The sequence below is a fragment of the Nymphaea colorata genome, chromosome 12 (genome assembly GCF_008831285.2).
Source record: "Nymphaea colorata isolate Beijing-Zhang1983 chromosome 12, ASM883128v2, whole genome shotgun sequence".
NCBI lineage: Eukaryota > Viridiplantae > Streptophyta > Magnoliopsida > Nymphaeales > Nymphaeaceae > Nymphaea > Nymphaea colorata.
Genome location: NC_045149.1, coordinates 20783889 through 20802347, shown reverse-complemented (window position 1 = coordinate 20802347; position 18459 = coordinate 20783889). Strand labels below are relative to the sequence as shown.

Below are 18459 nucleotides of genomic sequence, written 5' to 3'. Positions count from 1 at the left end.
TTGTTGCATGCACTAGAACCGACTATTCATTTGATGATCAAGTTTGATCGATTGAATAAGCTAATAAACGGTCAATAAGGAACCGACTAAGAATTAATTTAGTAATGAACCGATTGAAGCTTATTAGTGATCTCAATGATTATCTTGTGCAATACTTGAATGGAGATATTTGAATTATTGATGCATGCATTTGTTGGCGGAGCTATGTATTGACATTGATGAGTTAAATGAGGTAAACGAAATTATTCTATGAGAGGGTATATTGATAAAAACTATACAAGATGAAAAATGCTTGTATAATAGACTATGAGTTAATTGTTCATTTTGTTAAATAGTCATAATAAAGATTAGACGTTGCTAATCAAGCTGATGACTATGTAAATATTTGATAAGTGGGATCACACTTGAATATGCCATTTGCTATGTTGAAAAGCTAATATGTGTTTTGCCATATAATTATGTATTGTATGAATGTTTTGGAACTCTTGTTGTTAAAGGAGTTAAGTAATTGTGGGAAACAATAAAAAGAAAATATATCATTTGTTTTCGATGTATATTAGTTTGTGTGCTGGACTTGATACAAGCCTTTTAGTTTGGCTTGTCAGTATAAATTAAAGAAAGTCCATGTTGGCCTTGTTTTAAGGCAGTTAAATATTTTCAGATCTATGAATAAAACAAAGATATATTCATATAGTTGCTAGAATATGTTAATAAAAGGAATTTATAATGATTGTTTTTACCAAACATGTAGCCCGTATGAGGTTAAGAACATCCTGACCTGCCTCATTGTGAGGTGGTTGAAAAATATTCAGGTTGATTTTGTTGTTGAACAAGAAGAGAATATGCGTATACGTTTCTAACACTTATATGATTGCTAGTATTTTGATCAAGAGAATTCTTGATGATTTTTATGTAAAGCTTATAGTATACATGAGACTAAGTTTTAACATGTTACGATGGAAATACCTGTGCATGAAGAAAACCTCGTAACAAATGTGAAATATATTGAATACTTAAAGGCTGTAATGAAAAACCGTTGAAAGGAAAATCTCGCTACAATCCTTGAATGAAAATTCAAGTTACGATGAATAAACCAATTATAGGAAACCTCATAACTAAATATTAAGGAAACCCATAAATAGTGGAAGCAATCTGACTGACTCATGACTAAGTGAAAGATGTTGGATAGTGGCTTTGAACCTTATCTCTACATCTTGTAACTCCAAGAGGACCCACCTCTTAAATAAGAAAACTACCCATTAATTGAAAAAATTAAATAAAAAAACTGGTCATTAAGTGAGAAAATTAATTTCTTTGACCGTCCGTTGTTGGGAATTGAGAAAACGTTAAAGCCAAACTTATCATTTGCTTGGGGTTAAAAATTAAGATTAGCCAACCGAGCGCCTCTACTCCTATAAGCAAACCCGTGAACATTTTACTTCTTCTTCCTCTCTTCTTTTTCTTTTTCATATACGTGCTGCCGCCTGTAAAACGCTGCCTGAGAACACTGATTGCAGGCCACCATTTCGCTGCCAAGCCACCGTTCTGCTGCAAAGATCTAACACTACTGAGGATCACAAGGAGCAAAGTAAGATTCATGGAGACATGGTTCCTTTGATACAAGCATGTTTCATGAATCTGCCTCATCAAATATTGAATTATGCTCATGATACAACCATTTGTGTAATGGAGCGTCGGCTTTCGGTTTGTGTCAATTTGGTGACGTTCACACGCCATTTGACCACATAAACAGAGGCAGAGCCTCCATGAGAGTGACCTCCAAAAGCTTTGGCTGCACAACTGTTACACAGATTTAAAAGGATGGAGCTTTCGTTTTGTATGCATAATAAGCCACCCAAATGAACAAAGCAAGATTCAGGGAGACCTTCTATATCGTGTCTCCATAAAACACTGTCAGAACCATGCATTTCCTGGTGGGTGAGCACCCTGTACAAGAGACACTTGATCTCTACTCCTCTCTCATACGTGGCGGGACACATAATATTGTGGTGAAGGAGAGCTGAGTTCGCTGATTGAAGACGATGGAGAATAGTCGGCCCGCCGACTACCTGCTTCCCTCTGGTGTCCCAAATCGTTGGTAGCTCGGATGATTGGTGCAGAGTCTTCTGTCCTCCGACTGCTTGCTCCCCTCTTCCCCAAATCGTCAACAACTCGAAGAACTGGGTGTAAGTAAGCATCAGCCAACCAGGGTCTCAGATGCAGGTCTGGCCCTGCTGCCCGTTCGATCGCGTCCTTTGCCGCTGCTTCCTGATATTTGAACAGTATTTATGGATTTTATATATATATATATATATATATATATAAGGAGCTAAAATCTTTAAGCATACGAAATAATTTAAACAAGACTAACATGTTAAGAATACTAATTTAGTATAGAAGGCAACAGAAGCACTGTCAAAGGTCTATGGCATAGCAACGGTTTATGGTGCTTTTAGTGACTGTTTATGTTGCATTTGGTCATGACTTTTAAATTTAGCCATTCTGCAGCGTCGGCGGATTTCAATTTTCCTCTCTCTCTTTACATATATAAAAGAGGTGTGTCAACCCCTTATAATGGTGAGGTTTGCAATTTTAAAGTTAGATATTTGATATATTTTTGTTTTTTCATTTAGTGTGGATGGATCATTCGTCTGGTCTATTCCTCTTTCAGTTGACTCTTTCAAAAGACCAAGACACCAAGTTCATCAGGTGCCTCAACCCACAGCTGCAAAATATGATTGCTATCTGCTGTGACTGACAATGGGATGGAATTCAGAATGAAGAATTTAACTTCACAACCTTAGTTTGAGGGCTCACCTCTACTGGGTGCTTCGAGAATGTCGGCTCGAATATTTTCTTTGAGTAGTTACGGAACCAGATCGTCAACATAGGTAGAATAATTAGCAGGGGAGTAGACGGAGCCTTCTTTGTGCTGAGAAGACCTATCAGGTGAAAGTGTGATGTAATCAAGCTTGTAATAATTCTCTCGTGCACATGTGGCCAAAATGAAGCTATGCTTTCGTAATGTGGATCATAGACATTGATAATCTGGCAAACCAACATAAAAACAAACTTTATAAGCACTGGCTATCATAACACAGAACAGAAAGGAAAGATGAAGGTACATAGTTTAGTAGTTTAGACAAGTGATTTTTGTAACTTATAAAGTAGGTTCTGCAAATATGAAAGGAGCAGTTCACTAATGTTGTAGACACGATGATGAAAATAATTGAGCACCAGTTATAAGCATCAATGTTAATATGCGAACATGAGAAGTAACGGTAAAAACCATTTTTGTCCAATCTTGTTACTAATATATTTGGAAGCTAGAAGACAATGAAAACTAGATGTTGGTTCTATGAGCAGTTTCATTGTCAAGCATTATAAGTCAACTTGCAGAAATAAACTTGTTACAGGTAATGATTCTCACATGGCTGTCATCTGTACTATATACGTGTTTTAGGTGCATGGAGTGGGTTGGTCATACAGAGAGTGAGAGAGAGAGAGTTACACATTCATAGAAGGGAGTTATGTGCCCCCCTGATGTAAACTTCTGGCTCTGCCACTAGTAGGTGACCTTATAGATACAAGGACTGGATCAAGTGTGTGATCTAGACAGTCTACAAGTTGGAGAGGAAAAAGATTAACAGGAACCTGATGGCGATAGACAAGGAAGCCCAAGCCAAAGAAAATGATGACAAAAGGCAGAAGGATTGGGGAGACAACTGCATAGACAAGTCCAAGAAGAAAATATAGCTGAAGCCTTGGGAGATTCTCTGCAATCCCAATATTCCCTGGTTCCATTGCTTGTTCTCTATCTTTCTCAGTTCTTATCAAGAACATGTTTTGAAGATGGTGTATGGCCAGTGACTTTGGTCGAAGAATTTCAGCAGCTATGGCAGACCAACCATCAAGCATTGTGTATGTTATGAAAAACGTTGCCTTCGTTGGAACTGATACTCCAATGGTTTTCGCTATCCTGTCAATGTGTAACGAAATCTGAAAGTGAACTTCATGCTTGCAGCATGTGATGACAGTAAAAGAAACAGAATTGTGAAGGCATGCATGTGGATTCCTTGATCCATGCTCTTAATTTCTTAAGTGCAGCACCCAAATCAACTGTTGTTGAATTGAAGGGCTTACTCGCTTGGTGGTTGATGCAGAAATGAACTAAGCTGTTGAAAAGCTGTTCCAGAAACTATGCTCCCTAAGAATACATTCACCAACATGAAATAATAATGTTTGGCTGCTGCGATTGTATCTATCTTTGACAAGGACACATGGCCTTCAGATATAGACATTGCTGTCAAGATTGTAGGGAGGAAAAATAAGAAAATCTTTAGTGCGAATCCTGGAAGAAAGCCCTGAAGGAATGATTTGATCACCTTCCTGACAAGATAACATCTGAAATGTTAGCAATCAATGATGAAATCATTGGCATCGCTAGGAAAACTGTGATGCTTCAGAAATTATCTAACAAATTAAGAGCATAACTGAAAATAGTGACATAACTTGTAGCTTTTGTAAATGATGGTCTGTGCACTTCGGAAATGGAAAAAAAAAAAAAGTGAACAGGAAACGGTTAATTCAGTTAAGAAATGGATGAGAAAAGATGTTAAAATGAGAAAATGGTGTGGGATACTTACAATAGCAGGGAAGTAGAATCTGAAGTAAAACATATGAAAGCACACAGTTTTTTCATGAAAGTAAAAAGGCTTGTGAAATACTCACAGTTCATTGACTGGCCTGAGGAAGGGTGCAACTTTGGCTAAACCATCAAGATTTGCAAGTGATTGTGCAAAGGCTATGGGTATCATATAAAAGACCATTAATGCAAACATAGACACTGCTATGACTAATCTTCTGATGATCAGAGAGACAAATGGTATAGCCAAATTCTGCCAGTAGACATCACGTGGCTCCGGCGCCCAGTCAGTTAACCAGTGTGTGGGGTTCTTGCATTGTTGTGTCTGAGCACATATTGCTGCACCCAGTCGTGAATTAAAGGAAACAAAAGCTACAGGCAAGGTAGCCTTCGGATCATTTAGAACCTTCTCGTGCTCTATAATTATCTGAAACACAAAAGTGCCAGTCAGTGTGATACTACTTTAAGGTAAGCATGACTAGGCTTGTTGGAGCGATTTAAAAATACAAATATGTACTGATAGCTTGGTACTTGTTTTAGCAATTATAGGTAGTTATGCCCGGCAATAGCTAGTGATACAACTCCTTATTATAAAGGTAAAATTTGAACAAATAAAGCTGTAAAATCCCGTATCTTTTCAAAATATTTAGGCTTTTGAGATGCGAGTACTTAAAAATACAAAATGTAATGATTATATTACTTTTTGCTTTAGAAAAAGACAAACAATTCTTCGTAACCATTATCTATAAAAGTAAGTCTCAATAAGGAGGTGAAATTCTAAAGGAATAACAGTAGATCCCGCACCTTCTTGTCAAGGTCTTCAATTTTTTGCTTATAGTAATCAATTGAATCCACTCTCCTGCCAAAAAGGCCAAGGAATCCTGTCTGAAAATGCAAATCAACAATTACATGAATAAACATTCAGCAATGCAGCTATGATAGAAACATAAGTACAGAACTTCAATTGTAGCATTTATAGAATAGTTAGGATCAAACTCAGAAAAGAGCCAGACCCTGCATGTGGGCCGGGCTTCAGGATGCCTTTCAAACTTAAGGTGATAATAGTCTAGCCAATTCTGAAGGCTCTCCCTTTCTTCCACAAGCTTGGCTAATTTATTTCCATTGTAAACTACCTGGGAGAAAGGGAGAAAGCAGAAAAAGACCATGAGTATGTTGCTGCAACCAAAGGTATGCAAAGTTAAAGGAGCGTAAATTTTCATTTTGCCTCCAGGTTGTTGAAAAAACAGACTAAATCAGTTCCATATGGCGTGTAAATGGTCAACCCTTTTGGTCCCATGAAACTTCATATATCTGCTCAATCACAGCAACTAGAACTGCTAGCCTCACGTTTTCCTCAAACAATTCTAAAAATATCATGTTCAGAAGATAAAATTGTTGGTTCAAACTAATATAATGTGTAACAAATTTTTTCTTCTCAAACCACTTATCTTGGAATAATGCTTTGTGAAGATAAAGTATGTTGTATGCTGAACTGCTAGAACTACTGCTTGAAGGGTTTAAAATAATGCATGACTAACTGTGATATTAGTCGTCTATAGGATTTGCAATCCTTTAATTCTTGCAGGTGGTAAGTCTGCCGTGGAATGAAATCATAATTTGGTTCTTCAGAACTCAAGGTACAAAATGAAGAGAATGAGAAAATGAATTAAAAAAGGTTTTATCCCACCTGATGATGTAGATAGTGATGAGGGTGGTGTTTCCGAAAAAAATGCTCCACTTTTTCTGATACTGAGAGCCCAGAACCAGAAGGCACGTTTCTAACAATTGCCTACAATGGAAATTAAAGTATAAAATAATTTACGTCAGAAATCTCTGAAGATAGAATGATGCCTAAACATCTTCATGTCAAGCCGATAAAACTTTTAATTTTTGTTTCCCTTGTGAAAAATGTACACTACCATATCCTTTCAGAGTGATCAGGAAAACAACTTACAGTGAATTGATCAACACGGCGCTTTTGTGAAGTCAAAAATTGTAATCTCATTGAGGCAATTGAACTATATTCCTTGTAAAGCAGGAAGCAGGTCCATAAAGTGAATATATAAGCTGCACCAACATGAAACCAGAACCTGTATGCGAATGGGAAACGCCCATCATAGTGTTGAAGAGTCGAGAAGTAACTCACACAAGCTAATAACATTTTTATTCTCAGGATAAACCACAAAAAAAAAAAGGTTTCACTCAATATCTTGATATAAACACAAAAAGCCATTCACATATGAAAAGAAAAGTAGCAAAATGTGCCTGTAAAAGTTTAACCAATCTGTAAGGTGGAACATCAAAGGCCAGCAGGGATGCTACAAAGTTTCCCTATATGAGAATGGAAGTGAGGACATGGCACTATGGATGATCATAGGCTTATCGCATGTATAAAGTGAAATTGTCAGCTCTAATGAAAAGTCAGAGCAAAAAACCAACTTAAAGATAGTGAGAAGTCAATGAAGAAGTTTATACATAATCACATAATACATACCACCTGCATCTACAACTTGTCAGAATTCATAACTACAAATAAATGTGTTGTCATACTTCTGAGATCCAGGACTGACATTTGATATTGATAATTTATCAATGTCATTATGCAGTGCGTTCTTCCCCAAGAAAGAAATAGTTGAGCCGGATACATTGACAGGTACAAGGACTGGGATGGCAACAAAGGCCATTGGCAGAAACATCTTCAGCCTGCAGCTCAAAGGGGAAAAATAAGAAATGCATAAAGATTGTTCGTAGAAGTATAAAGAAGGTCTCTTTTGCTATAGAATTTGAAGAAACAACAAAAAATGGGCAAGATTCAGACAGAAATAACTTACCTGAAAACTTTAAAGTTGTCGGTGGCTAAGTAAAAACACCAACTTATTCAATTTCAGATGTTAATCACAAGACCCAGAGACCATCTAATAGCCTTGCTGGAACCCACATCTCTGAATATTTCTACTCATAGTATGCTGATAATGGAATCCGAACAGTGGAACGACAAGCAAAAAAACCATTCCACGACAAACCTATTGTCAGGTTCAATAAATTCATTGAATACAGCAACTAAAGATGCTGCAGCAGGGAGGAATCATATATTTTCCAGGTGGAAATCGGAAGTTATGATGAAATCATGAAAGTAATAACCTGAAGTTTATCATGATAAACAGATTCATCCACGAATTTCTGATAGACGTTTTCCTGGTTCAAGAGGATTAGCAACCTTTTCTCCACATAGGAATTTAATATTTTTCTTTCTTGGCAACAGCTGCTGGAATCCTACCTGCATGGATACCAGCTTAAATTGTTCTTGGCTACTATAACTGCGTTAACTTCAGTTAAATTTTATATAAAATTCTAATGAAATCTGAATCCAGAATCAGTTTTCCCAATGTCAATGCTATTCTATGTGACACAAAAACAGAAAGTGGCACGAGTAAGAAGAAAATAGGCAAAAACAGATGGGGAATGAAGCCTCAAATATGCTCCGTTAAAAAAGCAAATCAGTGTGTTTTACAAGCATTTGATAAGGAAAAGTTCCAATGTTTCTATCCTTAAGAAATGAATACTGTATGCGAAACAGGGAGAACAGGCTAAAAACCAGAAATGATAACAAATAACTGAAAGTTCAAAAGCCAAAGTTGTCAAAAATAAGATAAGAAAGTTGATATTGGTCACTTGAATATAATATAAGAACAAAAGGAAACAACTGTACCATCACCATTCAATTTATTCATCAGTAGACATTTGCACTACAGAAAGCAATAGGAGCAAATTACGTCCTTCACAGTATACTAAGAATGCAAAATTTTCAGCATCTTCTTGCAGATAACTAAAACCATGCAAAGTAAGAGATTAGAAATGAGTAAACCGACTGAAGCATGTCTCCTAAAACAACCTTAGTCAGCAGATGCGCATATCACATTTCAGCAACTGACAGAGGTGCATGTGACTTTCTCAGGCAGAAACTCAACCCAATAAATTTTTTCAATATCTTAAGTTATCAAACGCCATATCCTGCTAAACTGAAGGCTAATTTCACCAAAAGAACAGGAAAGGCCGATACCCGAGAAGGTAAATCCGAAGGTAAGCTGCTGAGTCTACACTGGCATGATCAATTATCTGCTTTTCACTCATGTTAAGTGCTTCAGGCATCCAATTCAAGAACTTCAAGAATGTTATAAGCTTCAGATTTACAAATTTGGGCACCAATCCCCCCGAGCTCGTGGTGCTCTTCCTTCTGCCATTTATATATGACTTCGGAAAATATACTCTGTCATTGATGGGCTGGACTCTGAGAAGGGCAAATGCTAGCAAGGATGCAAAGGTGGCCAGAATGTTTATGACAGCAGAAACTGCAAGATCTTGCAATGTCGCCATTTCTCACGGTTTCACACGCTGAATACCCTTAAGAGCCTAAATAGGAATTGGAACAAGAATGAAGTATAGAAGAAGCCACTTCTCTAGTGAGAGCAAGTTGAAAGAGAGTTGCAGCAGGTGGACTGAAAGATTTATTATCAGATTTTGGCATCAGAGGAGATTGGTAACTGAATCTGATAGTATGCAGTCTTATTATCTAGCTCTGTTCTGTCAGGTTGACAATGCCCTCTCTCTCTCTGTCTCTCCATGATGGGTGTAATGACCACTCAATGAGGAGTGCGTCGGTGTCGTTTCCACTAAGCCGGCCAAAAGAATATGACTACTTGCATATTTTGTCAAAATTAACTAATGTCAGAAAGGCTTATGTGAGGTTTTTCTGTAAGGAATTCAATCAGAATGCATGGTTAAATTTCGAGGTGGCAGGATCAGAACGAGTACGGTAAACTGAGAGGTGGAATCCAGCAATATTCTATTGCTTCCCACCACCACCAGCATTGGAATACCACCTCTCTCTCTCCCTCTCCCTCTTTTTCTCTCTGGTAGTCAATATTTTTCGGCCAACTGGGTGACGACTGCAATGGCTCCTTCTGTGCTGCCTCTGAGAAGACCGCGACATCACGGGCTTCGCTTTCTTCCATCATGCTTCCTTGTCTACTTGGCGTGTAAGAAAAAGACCCAGGAATGAAGAAGCGCCAATCCACCTGCAAGTTGCCAATATAGCTCTTGAGAGAGAGAACTTCGGTTCTTTCTAATACTAGGAAGAATGGATATCGGTTGCGACATTTCAAATAAACTTGGCAGATTTTGTTAGGATATTGGTTGAGTGCCATTCTCCGAATTCTACGTTTTAGATATGCAAATCTCATTCTTCTTTTTCAAGCCACCAAAACGATGCGTGCATTTCATAAATCATATGACAATAGACCTTGTCTTTCACCGATATAATTAGAAAAGTTTGAAAGCTGACAAATTTGAAATGTGTGCGTGTGTGTATATATATATATATATATATATATATATATATATATATATATATATATATATATATATATTTGAAAAGTATGCTTCTTGCAGGGATATATAAAAAAGGGCTTAATATGTGTCTCCAGCCAAATCACTCATATAAGATCATTTCAATGATGTGTGTGTTTATCTTACTGTGAAATTTGCAACTCATTGTTGATGAGGACGTTACGAAAATGACGTGCATGGCACGGTAGGTGAGTTGAAAACTACAAATCAACAACCAGTGAGTAACTCAACTCTTGATTAGCATGGCTAACTTAAAACCTTATAGTTGAAGCAGATAGAAGGATTCAGCTTCACTGTTCTATTGTGATAAGAATATATAGTTTCATAAATTTCAAGGATTTCCACATTGTTATTTTTTTAACATAAGGGTGAGACAAGTATTTTGGGAAATAGTTGCCACAAGTTCACGAAAAATGAGCGTTTCATGTTGTTACAAACTGAAAGTTTCCAGTTCTTATATTTTATGTTGCTTAGCTAAAGTGAATGGCCAATTCAGGGTTCATGGATTTCCACAGTCCAGTGTCTATGCATTTTTTTTTATCAAAATTTAACCGTACAAATATATGCAAAATGTTGAGAAAATGCAAAAAAAAAAGTGAAAACCTGTGTCTAAATTGAATTTTGTAAGCACGAATCATATGACCTAAGTTGCTCATTGTTTTTGTTTATATAAGCTGTGTTGACACCAAAACCAAGTTGAACATTACCAACTGAACATTTTCAATCGACTTATTTAAAATTTATTCTTCCTAACAAGTCTCTCTCTCTCTCTCTCACTTTCACGACACCAAGAGAAAAAATGAATAAGAGAAAGAAGAAACAAAGATTTTTGTGTGGTTTGGAGACAATGTTCTCCTATGACCACGGTATATATATATATATATATATATATATATATATATATATATATAAACATAAGTTTTCACTATCACAAAAGATCTAAAAATACAAAAAACCGCTCCCAAACCTTGATTAAGGGGATTAAGACAAACCTGCAAAAGAAAAAAATTATATAAATACCCCATTAAGTATAGATCAAGCTTCACATTCCAACACCCCCAACTAATTAATTAGGCTTTTTTTATCATTAATGAACTAGTTGCATTATTTTATCTGTTAAAAAAACCAGTTAGGTGCATTTCAGTGATAACCTTTTCTTTCTTTTCTTGACCTTTGAATGATAATAAAAAGGTTGCATACTTTAATTATATTTGTTTCAACAATGGGCAATATGCCAATCTACCACATATTGAACAAGGAGGTCATAAAATGGATAAGTTTTGGCAATTTTTTTTATTTTTTAAAATATTTGAATCTAGTGAATCCAGCAAGCTGATTGAATCAGTTGTTTATATATTTAAATAATAAAATCTGATAGTTGGCGTTTTCAGCACCTTTAATTAGATAAATGAAGCATGGATCTTAATAAGATTTTATCCGGATTCGAATGGAGGCGAATCGGAGGATCCATGCTTATCAAGATATTTATCCGGATCCAAATAGGAGGATCCATATTCGTTTCGAAAACCTACCCATTAACTCCAAGTCCCAAAACCCGAGCGAAAATTTCAAATGGAGGCGCGCAATCTCGCGGAATTCCTCGTTCCTCAGACAAACAGGATCGGGATTTGCCCCCATCTTTTCCGGCTCGAAGTTCTTGATTCCGCAGGATATTTTTCTCGATTTTCCTATCCTCGTTCCTACTTTCGGTTCGATCTTGGTTCGTGAGTTCATGTGATGAAGATCATCTGGTAGTCCCTCTCTCTTTCTCTCTCTCTCGTGCGTGGGAGCTTGACTGGGGTTTTAGGATTGTTCGGATGGGAGCCACTGCCGATTCCACGGGAGGGAGCGGCGTTCCGGCACCGGCGCCACCTCCGAAGATTCTTTTGGCGAAGCCAGGCGGCGGGGCCGGGGAGGGGGATCGATAGTGAAAATCGGCAGGGGGGATGAGGAGCCCTATGCCCGATCTCGTTTGCCTCCCGGGTCCCTCAGTTTCGTGTCGGATTCGTGGGAGGTTCATCCGGATCGCCTTTTGCCGGTGAGTTGCTGTCAGGTCGTGCCTGTTTCAGGGTTTTAGATTTGCTTTCTTGGTGAGATTCTGGTTCTTCCATTGCCTCCACGTTTTCAATGGAGAGTACGGTTGGAATTTCCGATTCGGAATCAGTTCCATTTATTTTTCGGGGGAACCCTAATTTCTTTGGAAAGTGTGATTCTCGGCTACCCTGTCCCGTGTTCTTATGATGGTCGTAAGTTGCTGTTGTCGCTGGATGCCGTTTCACTTCACGACGATATTTGATGAAAGATGCTTACTCCCCATGCTCTGAAAACTCCATTGGGGGGAGAATATGATTAAGACTTTGAACCACATAAAACCAATAATAACTAACTATTTCCTATTGCATTTCGCAGTTTATGTCAGATAATAGTGAGTTCACAGTCATTGGAATTATTGGCCCCCCTGGAGTTGGCAAATCGACCATTTTGAATGAGCTCTACGGCTATGACAGCAGCACAACGGGTGAGCGTCATCGCTTCTCGTGAGAAGTACTTGATTTGCAGTACAAAAATGTGCTTCTAAGTTCTAGTTCCGCACTTAGTGAAATTTTCAGGTGTCCTAATATTTGTTGAATGAAAAAATTGTTTGATTTTGTTGGTATCTGCAGTCTTTTACATAAACTTTCCTGGGTGTGTCAACTAGACTTTAGAATCATTCCTTTTTGCTTTTACGAGGCATATAGAGCTAACAGTAAGATGTGCATGCAAATATGGTGGACATTTTTTTCTTCCTATTTACAAGAAGTACCACGAGAGATAACTCTCACTACTTTTTGCTTTCAGGAATGCTTCCACCATTTCCGATTGAAACGGAGGAAACGAGAACGATGGCACGACACTGCACTGTTGGCATTGAACTCAGGGTCACCTCTGAGCGGCTTATACTTCTCGACACTCAGGTTGCATATGTCAACATGTGCTATGACTCAATTCGTACTAATCATTTTTGGTTCATATGATTGTGTATTTCTGTAAGCTGACATGCCACTGTGATATTAACATCACCAAACGATGGCTCTACATGTGACCTGCTTTATTATATGAAATTATGAATCATGGTAAATAAGTTTATGTATACATATGTACATACATACGTACATATGTACGTGTGTGTGCATATATATGTGTGTGTGCATGTGAAACTAGGACCAGTCGGTTGCATGGCCAGGCTAAGCACCAGTCAGGCTTTCAGCCCACTAGTCTCTAGCTCCAAATGATTGGCCCATTTGTGAAACTAGTCAGCCTGCTTGGTTGACTGGTCGACAATAAGCTGTTGACTGGCTAGTGATTGGCATGGGCCTTTCTAAAAAAGTGGCTTTTAAAGTTTGATATGCATGTGTGTTATCTAAGTTATGAAAATCAGAAGAGGACACAGGTCATCAAAGACCCTAAATAGGACTAATAGGTACTAGTGAGTCTGACTCTCTACCCAATTTGATCGACTGTAAGTAAATAAATACATATATTTATATGAAAATAAATGCAAAAAATGATGTGCATATGAATCTATAAACTTATAAATCAATGGATTAGTCGGTTGACTAACAACTAGGCTGACTAACTAACTAATCTGACCCACTAATCACTAATTTGAAACACAATCAGTACATAACCGACTCAGCTGACTAATTGGACAAGTCAGCTGACTAGTTGGGATTTTACATGTGTTGTGTCTGCAATTTTTCTGTATTTATATAGATCTTTGTGTCTTGTATATCTTGTATCTCTGTCCACAATCTCTCTCTTTCTCTCTTTATATATATATATATATATATATATATATATATCGTCTATATATTCCTTGACCTACCTGAGTCCGACTCCGAAGACAATTAAGCATGCACACATTCATGTTTGTTGAAAGGGAAGAAATGAAGAAAACTGTGAAACTAATAGATCAAGAAACTGAGATAAATGACTTCTAATTGTTGAACTGATGTTTTTCCAGAACATTCTGCTTTTACTTTTCTTTTCTATGGATAGAAAGAACATGCAATTTGTTGTACAAAGATTTAAATTGTTTACCTGCTATCCGTGGAAGTAGTGCTATAAGGCAGTTGTTGTGATCTTCTTTACTTTTCTAGTATCACTAGAATAAGGCTCTGCATTGAAGTGTAACTGTGTAATGATTTCCTTGACTGCATAGAGGTGGCCCACTACTGCACAACCACTTGTTTTCTGTTTTTAATTGGTTCTGTTCTTTAAGAACCTCTTTTCTATAGACTACTTTCAGATTGTTCTTCACTCGTGCCAAATGAAATTCTGCCTTTTGAACTAGTGAATGCCTTTATTTTCATATAGTTCCTCTTTATGCAGCCTGTCTTTAGTCCTTCTGTCTTGGCTGAGATGATGAGGCCAGATGGTTCTTCTGCAGTAACAGTACTAACTGGTGAATCTCTGTCTGCTGAGATGGCTCATGAGCTGATGAACATTCAGGTACTCGCTAGTATTTGAAGTTTGATGCCAAAGCGCGATCTTCTAATTGCTTGTTAAATTGTTGACGTTGAATCTTTTAGAAATGTATGCAACACTTGAAATATTCCTTTTCCTTACTTTTCCTTCTTGTGATCTTGCAAGGGATTGTTCTAGCTTGGTGTTTTCCTAGCATCCATTTGTAACGTCTTGCTGGTGGTATCAGAGGGACTTGATGATGTTAAGATGTGGCACCTTATGCTAACAGTATGTAAGCATTCTTTGCATCTGCAAGGTTCACTGGTTGCTTTTCTCTTAACCCCATTTCTTTCTCGTGGATGACAATGTTCCTTTGAGGTGGATGTATATTTAAGAAAATGAACTTTTTTTTTCTGCAAATACACTTGCCCTATGTCATATAGGTATGGGTATCAGTGTGAATGCGGATGTAAGGCATTTTCAAGAAGATGAGGTACACCAAATTTTACCCTAAAAAAAAAAATTGAATCTGCTGCGTCCAAGCCATGTCCTTTACCCATACCGTGTCTAGCCATGCTGACATGGGTTCCATTGCCCTTCCAGGTTTGTCCTTGTGACATAGTACCTGCCTATGTTTCCATCTCATATTGCTTACATAGGTAGATGGTTACATTGACCTATATGGTATAGCAGAGTCATTTACAGTCTTTTGCTAAAGTTTTAGGTTTGAAAGATTTGTACGATGTGTCAAGTTCTTGAGATTTGACTGTCTTTTATCATTCTTTCTTTACTTTTAATCAGTAATGAGCATTCTTCAATCTTCATTCTTAAAGATTTTCTTCGGAGTTGGGTATAAAAGTATAAATGTCAACTGTCAAGGTCCATTTAATATATTTTTTGCCTGCTATTGTCAGGTAGACTTGCTGAAACAAGGTATACCTGATCCTTCTATGATGCCATCAGCAATAGGCCATCCTCAGGGTCCCAGCCCAGCTCAAGAGAAGGAAGAAAGGGAGAATTTTCAGGAAAGAAGTGTGGAGTTTATGGCTGACCTTGTTTTCATACACTCAAAGTTGGTCTTCTCTTATTTTTTTCATCTACTTCTTTCTTTATCTTGTTTTTCCCACTAGCAGTCCCTTTCTAGTTTCTGGCATACACTTCAAAGTTGGCCTTCTGGGATGCAAACATTTGGACATATCTAACCATGATGTAATTCCAAAGACCAATCTTCTCTTTTTCTTTGTGTTTTAGATAAAACAATGGAGGCATCTTTTTCTATTCTGATTTTTCAAATGGAGAATATCATGAACAGGATGTCCTGAGTTTTGCTTTTGCTATTGGATTCTACAAATGTTTCATAAGTTGAGGTAGAAGAGACTACCTACACGATGGCAAAAAGTTTTTTGCTAAAACTTGTTTTTTGAACTATGAATCTCCTTTGGATCGGCTTCCATAGTTCTTCACTTTGTGAATTGAACAAAAATGCCTATGTTTTACTTTGGGGACTAGAGTTTGCACCTGACTTTGTTGTATTATGCATGCATAATGCAATGGTTCATCATACAATAGTTTTGTCTTGGAGGAAAACTAAAAACAGGATGATCTGTTAAGTGTGAAACGCTGCTGGTTATGGGACACCTTCCCATAACTGTCTCTTGTATCTAACTGAAAACAAAATATGCTTGTTAAAAGTAAACCATCCTTTCGGTTAGCTATCTCCTAGCAGTAAGGTCATCCTTTTGTCTTTCAGCATTGCCACTTTGTTTGACCTTATTTTCTTCTAAATTTTCAATATGCAGGTTAAGGGACCAGGAACTCTGCCCAAACAACATTACGTTGTTGAGACAGATGCTCTCGCAATATTTTGACACTTCGTCATTCAGGACAGAGGGTTCAGAGCCACTAAGAACTAAAAGTGAAGATGAGACCAAGATGCATAACGACTCCTTAGAAGCTGAGACGAGAAAATCTGAGCAGAATGGGTTGGTGAAAAATCTGTTCTTTTTGCCATGCAAGGTTCATGAAGATTCACAAAAGGGCCAGTATGAAAGTTATTCTTCCATGCTTGGGAAGCTTCGTGATCAGGTCATTCTCTTTGGACTTTGTTCTAATAGAATATTTGGGGGCTCAAGCTAATGTTTTGCATCATCCATGGGAAACCAATTTAAAAATAAAATAGTCAAAGGCTGTACCAACAAGAGCAATATCATTGATGATGCAAATAGTTGGACTGTTTAGAATCTTTAGATATCTTGTAGGCTGTATTTGTGGACGAATTTGGAAATAATTATTGCAGAGACCACCACTTGAAATGAAGTAGTTGGTTCAAAGGCACGAAAAGGCCCCCACTCAAAGGGGAAAGAAATAGATCAAAGCTGTAATACTGTCAAGGACTATATGAATCATCTTTTATTATAATTAAAGTTGAAGTGCTTATATAAACGGGGGAATGAAACATCAATAATAAACAATTTCATTTGTTTCAAACTTTCAAACTTCTGCTTGAGACTCAGCAGACCATGCTTCCTTGGAAACTATTTTTGCTGGTTTGCTAATCTTGTTTTTTTACATTGAATTTTTATGTATTAACTAGCACCAAGATTTCTTTACACCATTCTTCAAATTCTTCAAGGTTGTGTTTACTTGCTGAAGGTACTAACCATGCGGGGAAGACCTTTTGGGAAGCCTATGTCAGAGCGTGACTGGTTGCGTAACTCAGCACGGATTTGGGAGAAGGTGAAAAAATCTCCTGTAATTGCTGATTACAGCAAGTTGCTCCTGAATTCGGGGATGTTTAGGAAGTAGTAGCTGTTGTTTACTAAGTTAATTTGTTTTACCCTATTGAATGACAGCAACAAAGTGCATCAACTTCCTATTTATTTGATTTTGTTTCCTACCATTCAGAATTCTCTTGCAGCAAACATAGCAAATGGTATGAACCATTTGGGTTATACCGTTATAGTTCTTGTATGATTGTAGTTTAATGACATTGATAATGGGTTATACTCCACCAACAAAATGATAGGAACCGTACTTGTATAGTTGTATTTCATCATTATTTGCAATGGGCTAGAGAATTTGCCTGCGTGGAGATTTTGTTAAACCCAAGGGAGTCTTATTCCATAGTTTGTCATGTGCAACTGAATGCGTCATCACCGAACCTTGTATTGTTGACAACAAAAAGTATTGTGTGACGGGGATTGTCACAGAGTGTTTCATTAACATGCAGCAAGGGTCCACATGTCCATGGCTTGTAAGCGTGTTTGAGATGGTACACCAACTAACATGTTTTGCCTTGGCGGCTTTCACGTTGACAATGTGCAACACTAAATGACTTAATCTGCTTTGGGGTATTGATGACAGTTCACAATTTTAATCATTTCAAGTAATTGCCGTTTTATAGATTAGATCTTTCCCCTACTAGATGGGGCTCTTGGATAGATTTTATAGAACATTTTAACTCATTCAGCAATATGGATTCATTTTATCTCATAATCATGTCACCCTTCGGTCTTCAGGTGAGTAGGGGTGAGTGGAAGGCAATCCTGCCTATCACGGAGAGGGAAGCAGCCCCACAACAACACCCCCAACCTTCCATTCCTTTTCCCTGTCCTTAAGGTCCAGAGCAGATTTAAGACCGGTTACCCTTTCAGCCGTAGGTGTCATCTTTCAAGACATGGACTTTTATCAGGCCAAACAACCACAATTTGCACAATAGTGTGTTTCTTTTCAAGAAAGCATTTGATGCGCTTAAGAAAAAGAAAAAAAATCAGTTTCCGTTTCCTGCCATTGTCAGTTTTCTTCGCCAAATTATAAGCAATAGCCGCTGCACCTAGCGTTCCAGCATCTCTCAACATTACCTCGTTAAGCCAAGGTCTTAACCACCAACTGCCTTTAACTAGAAACAGAGCAAACGTTTGTAACCAAGATAAGGGCTTCCCCAGTGACATGGCTGGCTTGGC

General features: G+C 37.6%; 2 protein-coding genes across 2 annotated transcripts; one reads left to right on the top strand and one right to left on the bottom strand.

Annotated features, from left to right (window-relative positions):
- Positions 1 to 1487: 1487 nt before the first annotated feature.
- Positions 1488 to 9260, bottom strand: LOC116265416 (CSC1-like protein At1g32090). Its single transcript, XM_031646001.2, has 11 exons — positions 8706 to 9260; positions 7196 to 7348; positions 6600 to 6735; positions 6333 to 6434; positions 5659 to 5778; positions 5450 to 5530; positions 4732 to 5072; positions 4144 to 4389; positions 3655 to 3979; positions 2818 to 3048; positions 1488 to 2268 (listed from the first exon to the last, which is right to left on the bottom strand). The coding sequence occupies exons 1-11, from the start codon at positions 9017 to 9019 to the stop codon at positions 1981 to 1983; spliced, it is 2337 nt and encodes a 778-aa protein (XP_031501861.1). The 5' UTR covers positions 9020 to 9260; the 3' UTR covers positions 1488 to 1980.
- Positions 9261 to 11618: 2358 nt separating this feature from the next.
- LOC116265202 (uncharacterized) lies at positions 11619 to 17507 on the top strand. Its single transcript, XM_031645752.2, is given in 9 exon segments — positions 11619 to 11952; positions 11955 to 12089; positions 12461 to 12569; positions 12890 to 13005; positions 14423 to 14542; positions 14696 to 14785; positions 15412 to 15569; positions 16297 to 16582; positions 17150 to 17507. Coding segments are annotated over 9 exon segments (1251 nt in total). The 5' UTR covers positions 11619 to 11868; the 3' UTR covers positions 17303 to 17507.
- Positions 17508 to 18459: the final 952 nt, after the last annotated feature.